This window comes from Megalobrama amblycephala, linkage group LG7 (assembly GCF_018812025.1).
Source record: "Megalobrama amblycephala isolate DHTTF-2021 linkage group LG7, ASM1881202v1, whole genome shotgun sequence".
Lineage (NCBI taxonomy): Eukaryota > Metazoa > Chordata > Actinopteri > Cypriniformes > Xenocyprididae > Megalobrama > Megalobrama amblycephala.
In genome coordinates this window covers 30,568,834-30,574,833 of record NC_063050.1, presented here as the reverse complement: position 1 = coordinate 30,574,833, position 6,000 = coordinate 30,568,834, and the positions used below count along the sequence as shown (strand labels likewise).

At 37.5% G+C, this 6,000-nt stretch overlaps 1 protein-coding gene across 3 annotated transcripts in view; it reads right to left on the bottom strand.

Moving 5' to 3' along the window:
• Positions 1 to 3,016: 3,016 nt before the first annotated feature.
• Positions 3,017 to 6,000, bottom strand: part of klf12a (Kruppel-like factor 12a) — a 30,487-nt gene continuing 27,503 nt past the window's right edge. For all 3 annotated transcript variants that reach the window (XM_048196990.1, XM_048196991.1, XM_048196989.1), the window contains 2 exons: positions 4,561 to 4,718; positions 3,017 to 4,446 (listed from right to left, as the gene is read on the bottom strand). In XM_048196990.1, the coding sequence (XP_048052947.1) occupies positions 4,253 to 4,446; positions 4,561 to 4,718 (352 nt within the window). In that variant the 3' untranslated portion in view covers positions 3,017 to 4,252. The remainder of the gene's footprint in view (positions 4,447 to 4,560; positions 4,719 to 6,000) is intronic.

The following is a 6,000-nucleotide window of genomic DNA, read 5'->3' as shown; positions in this document are numbered from 1 at the left end:
TTAAATCATTTTATCAGAGAAAGAATGGACTAATAATCTAAAAAGTTTTAATCATTTTAAACTAAAAACATTTCTATTATATGGGATATACCAAAACCAAACACGATAGATGTAAAAAGAGACACTTTTAAAGAGTTTCCATCCTGAAATGATATCTTGAGGACATCCGTAAAAGGAGGTTTTGTTAAAATATATAGAAAATTTGATCATAGATTTAGTTAAGGGACACACACACACACACAAACAAATCCTGAAACATTTTACATCTCTAATTAAAATAATTTATGCCAGTATGCAATTATAAAGAACTAGTTGAATCTGTCAGGCAAAATGTTGTCTTAATAAGGTTATGAGTGGAGTCATCAGGACAATATAAAAGACATCCCGCAGGGTGCTTTAACCCACGCACTTGCAATAATAAAGATTGGCACGATAGTGACGAAAGGTATTTCATCATCACTTTTAGACAACAACACCCAAGGAAAACGGTTGACATTTTTTCGTTAAAATGTTAGCTATAGTCAGGGTAAAGATGGGTTACAGGTTAAATCTTGTGTCATGAACTGACCAGGGCTGCATTTCCCAAAAGCATCGTAAGCTTAAGTTGATCGTAGCTCCATTGAAACCAGTGGAGCTACGATCATTTTAGGCTTACGATGCTTTTGGGAAACGCTACCCTGTATGATGACATCCAGTTTAGGACAGCAGCTGTCGGAAAAGATGACTGGGTGTCTGTTAACACTGGTGTACTGCTGCACCCTTGTGGTCAGTTTGAAGAAGTACATTACAAATGTAGGAAAATATGGACAGTTAATATTATAAATGCATTTTATACAAATTAAATTTTATATTCTAATAAATCATCAAAGTGTAAAATATCGGGCCTACACATACGGTGGCTCCAGTGGTGTCTAAGGAAGTCTAATACCTGATGAAAGGTTAGCATTCTGCTCAGTTAGCATGTATGTGACTAGCCACTCATGGCCACTAGCTGGATTCAAAAGCTGAAATATGCTACCTCCGAGTTAGCAGGCAGTACAGAGGTAAGGCAACAATAAGTCCAAGCTTTTATGAGCCCTTCAAAAAAAACAAAAAAAACAAACATTGTTTTTTTCTCCTTCTGAATGTCTGTCAGTAACAGGTGCTGGTCATATAATTAGAATATCATCAAAAAGTTGATTTATTTCACTAATTCCATTTAAAAAGTGAAACTTGTAGATTATATTCATTCATTACACACAGACTGATATATTTCAAATGTTTATTTCTTTTAATTTTGATGATTATAACTGACAGCTAAGGAAAATCCCAAATTCAGTCTCTCAGAAAATTAGAATATTACTTAAGACCAATACAAAGAAAGGATTTTTAGAAATCTTGGCCAACTGAAAAGTATGAACATGAAAAGTATGAGCATGTACAGCACTCAATACTTACTTGGGGCTCCTTTTGCCTGAATTACTGCAGCAATGCGGCGTGGCATGGAGTCGATCAGTCTGTGGCACTGCTCAGGTGTTATGAGAGCCCAGGTTGCTCTGATAGTGGCCTTCAGCTCTTCTGCATTGTTGGGTCTGGCATATCACATCTTCCTCTTCACAATACCCCATAGATTTTCTATGGGGTTAAGGTCAGGCGAGTTTGCTGGCCAATTAAGAACAGGGATACCATGGTCCTTAAACCAGGTACTGGTAGCTTTGGCTTTGTGTGCAGGTGCCAAGTCCTGTTGGAAAATGAAATCTGCATCTCCATAAAGTTGGTCAGCAGCAGGAAGCATGAAGTGCTCTAAAACTTCCTGGTATATGGCTGTGTTGACCTTGGACCTCAGAAAACACAGTGGACCAACACCAGCAGATGACATGGCACCCCAAACCATCACTGACTGTGGAAACTTTACACTGGACCTCAAGCAACATGGATTGTGTGCCTCTCCTCTCTTCCTCCAGACTCTGGGACCCTGATTTCCAAAGGAAATGCAAAATTTACTTTCATCAGAGAACATAACTTTGGACCACTCAGCAGCAGTCCAGTCCTTTTTGTCTTTAGATGCTTCTGACGCTGTCTGTGGTTCAAGAGTGGCTTGGCACAAGGAATGCGACAGCTGAAACCCATGTCTTGCATACGTCTGTGCGTAGTGGTTCTTGAAGCACTGACTCCAGCTGCAGTCCACCCTTTGTGAATCTCCCCCACATTTTTGAATGGGTTTTGTTTCACAATCCTCTCCAGGGTGCAGTTATCCCTATTGCTTGTACACTTTTTTCTACCACATCTTTTCCTTCCCTTTACCTCTCTATTAATGTGCTTGGACACAGAGCTCTGTGAACAGCCAGCCTCTTTTGCAATGACCTTTTGTGTCTTGCCCTCCTTGTGCAAGGTGTCAATGGTCGTCTTTTGGACAACTGTCAAGTCAGCAGTCTTCCCCATGATTGTGTAGCCTACAGAACTAGACTGAGAGACCATTTAAAGGCCTTTGCAGGTGTTTTGAGTTAATTAGCTGATTAGAGTGTGGCACCAGGTGTCTTCAATACTGAACCTTTTCACAATATTCTAATTTTCATTAGATTTCATGCAAATTTGGGATTTTCCTTAGTTGTCAGTTATAATCATCAAAATTAAAAGAAATAAACATTTGAAATATATCAGTCTGTGTGTAATGAATGAATATAATATACAAGTTTCACTTTTTGAATGGAATCAGTGAAATAAATCAACTTTTTGATGATATTCTAATTATATGACCAGCACCTGTAGAAGTGCAGAATAGTGCAGTTCCGGTATCTACCAGCAGGTGCTAGTAAAATTCCATTAAAAATCTGCACTTTTTGACTGACTGACTAAATAAATAAGTTTTCTATATCCTTGAAATATTCTTTAAATCCATCCATGTTCTTTCTGATCTGTTATCATTATTCTATTATATATCCAATTCAAAAACTAGTTTATTTCTTAGTTTTTAAACTAATAAGGCACATATGTTTGGGCTTATGTCTTTAAAAAAAGAAAACACACAAGTCTTTTCTGTACATACAAATCGGTGCCTTTATTCATGCCTTTTTCTAACATATACTGTATTTATGTATAAATTCACAGTTAGATCCATATAAAACTGAAATGTTTACTATAACATCATTTACAGATACATCATAGAAGAGAAAAAAAAAAAAGAAAAAAAAAAAGGAATGCCCATTTGACGATCATTTACACACATGATTTTTAGTCACTGGGTTCCCTGTAAAGTACTATAAATTTTGGCATCACATATTTATGAACAGAAGGGTGCAAATCTCAGAATACAGAACAAATATATGACATACAATACAAACAAACAAAAATAATATACCACATGGTAAAGACTATAAAATATACAGACATCTGCTACACTAGTTTTGTGCACAAATGATGCAAGGAAAGTTTAAAAAGGTGTGAGAGAATGTCTCTCTCATATGACTGAGTCCTGAGAGGACAGAACACTAAATTAATGGTACAACCGTCTCCTCACATTCATATATATATATATATATATATATATATATATATATATATATATATAAAAACAACAACAACAACAACTTCAAATTCCATAATAAAGTGATAACTGGAGCCCATGCAGAGTTTGAAGCTAAAATGTGAACTTGCAGTAAATGCATTGTTATAATGCCATGTCTTATTTTCTTTGTCTTTTGTGTTTGGGTGCATGTCTTTTTAAATGAAACTGGTTTGTTCTACAAATTGACAACCATGCCATTATTACCCTGCAAATTGTAAATTATATATATATATATTTCAAAGTGACTTTTATTTGCTAAATGCATAATAAAATTTTTCCCAGAATAGACTTAGGCTCCTCTGCAATACTTTTTAGACAAAATAAGTATTACAAAATGAATTCTAAATATATTTGAGACTATTGTGAAATGAAAAACTGCAATTCCATGAGGCTTCCATGAGTAAACCTGAAGGCAAACCAGAAGGTTTGGAGAATCAAATACATTTAACAGCAAATGGCTTTTAATAATTCATTAGTACAAGACTCATTTATGAATAAACCTCATATAAAAGTGCAGAAGATAAACAATATGAGGGAAGTCAGACCTCATAATACATGGACCTCATCTTCCGTCTCTCCTTCCTGTCCTAACTCCCATGTCTTTCACCTCATTATTGTTGTGTGGGGAACCATTCCAGACCTTCTGCATGTGACACTGGCAGATAGAGACCTGCTCTGTCTGCTTATTTTGTCCATCAAATGTCTTTTTCACACTATGCATGTTTGTGGGGCGTGTCTGCGGCGGTGGAGGGCGAGGTGGTCCGAGCGGGAGAAGCTGCGGTCACAGTCGCTGCATTTGAATGGTTTAACCCCGGTGTGTTTGCGGTAATGCCGTGTCAGTTCGTCAGAGCGAGCGAACTTCCATGTGCAGTTATCCCACGTGCATTTGTATGGCTTTTCACCTGAGAGAGAAAATACAGTAATATCAATAAAAAGACCTGACTTTTTTGTGGAACAGCAATAGAACTTTTTTTTTTTATTTTTTAAAACATGACCTGATGTACATGTAGGCTCACCTGTGTGTGTGCGCCTGTGGGCTTTAAGATGAGAGCTCTTGGTGTAAACCTTATTGCAGCCCTCGAACTCACATCTGTGAATGCGTCTCCTCTTTGAGTCAGGTGACTCTGAAGGCCTGGGCCTCCGCAGACTCTCAATACTGAACGGCAACAGGGAACTGCAATGACAGCATATGATATCTAATGTTATTAAAAGCAATTAAGGATTTACATTTAAAGACAGTTTTGTTTAGCATGATAATGGTAGTCTATTGTAGTTTTTAATGCAGGATGATGGGCAGAAATAATGCATTATTCATAAATAGTAAATTAAAATAAGTTTCAATTATTTAAGTCAGTCCCACTTTATATTAAGTGATTTTAACTACTAGGTTATGTACTAACATTTAAATTAATCATTGTATACAATGCATTTATTGTGTACACGTTTTTACCTGCATGTAATTACAGCTGTAATTCATTTCTGAAATTACATCTATAATTACACTGTTGACCCTTCCATTACTCCTTTTAACCTACCCTTAAACCTAACCATATCACCAAACCTGTCCCAAACCCTTAACCGTATCCCACCTCAATATCAGCAAATGTGTTTTGCAATACACCATGAACACAATAAATAGCCATTGTAGCCTACCTTACAATTATCTTTTTTGATGCAAAAACATAGTAGGCTAGTTAAAGTCACCTAATATAAAGTGTGACCATTAAGCCTGTCTTCAAATATTGTTATCCTTATTTCATGAGCTAAAAAGACGTAGGAATAAAATCACACATGTAAAGCAAACAAGGGGTGAGTTTCCCATATAACGACGTTGTCCACATGTCATGCAAACAAGAAACTGTGCTTCTAACCACTAGTCGAGAGTACTTCCTACCACACAACTTTGATGCTGTATGCGAATGTTCATTGGAACAATGGTTTCTGAAAACACTGACTTGTTGAACTATGGTGATAATTATGACCGAATTTGCGCCCATATGTAACGGAGTCCAGCTAGTAGTTGCTGTGTGAGTAAACCTCACTCCTCTTATCTGTTTGAGATAAGAGCGGGGAGAGTAGGACTTGGGTGAGGGGTTACATTGGTGCCATGACCCGGATGGGAGTGAGGTTTAGGGGGGTGAGTGTAATGGAGGCCAGCTAGTAGTCGCTGTGCGAGTAAACCTCACTCCTCTGATCTCAAGAGATGCTCTAATGACTGACGCTAGAGGTTGCAGCCTTTAGCCTCCTTGTTAGACCGTCTGACTCACACGCTGGAGACCCAGGTTTGAGGCCAGCGCAGAGCAGGGAGAGTAGGACCTGGGAGAGGGGTTACACATTTAACCATAAATGTAAGACTGTAAATGGCCACTTGAGGGAGCTATGCTAATGTTAATACAGGAATCATTGGATGGCAAATGGACGACATCAGACAATTACAGGTGAGGTGTATAATTTTT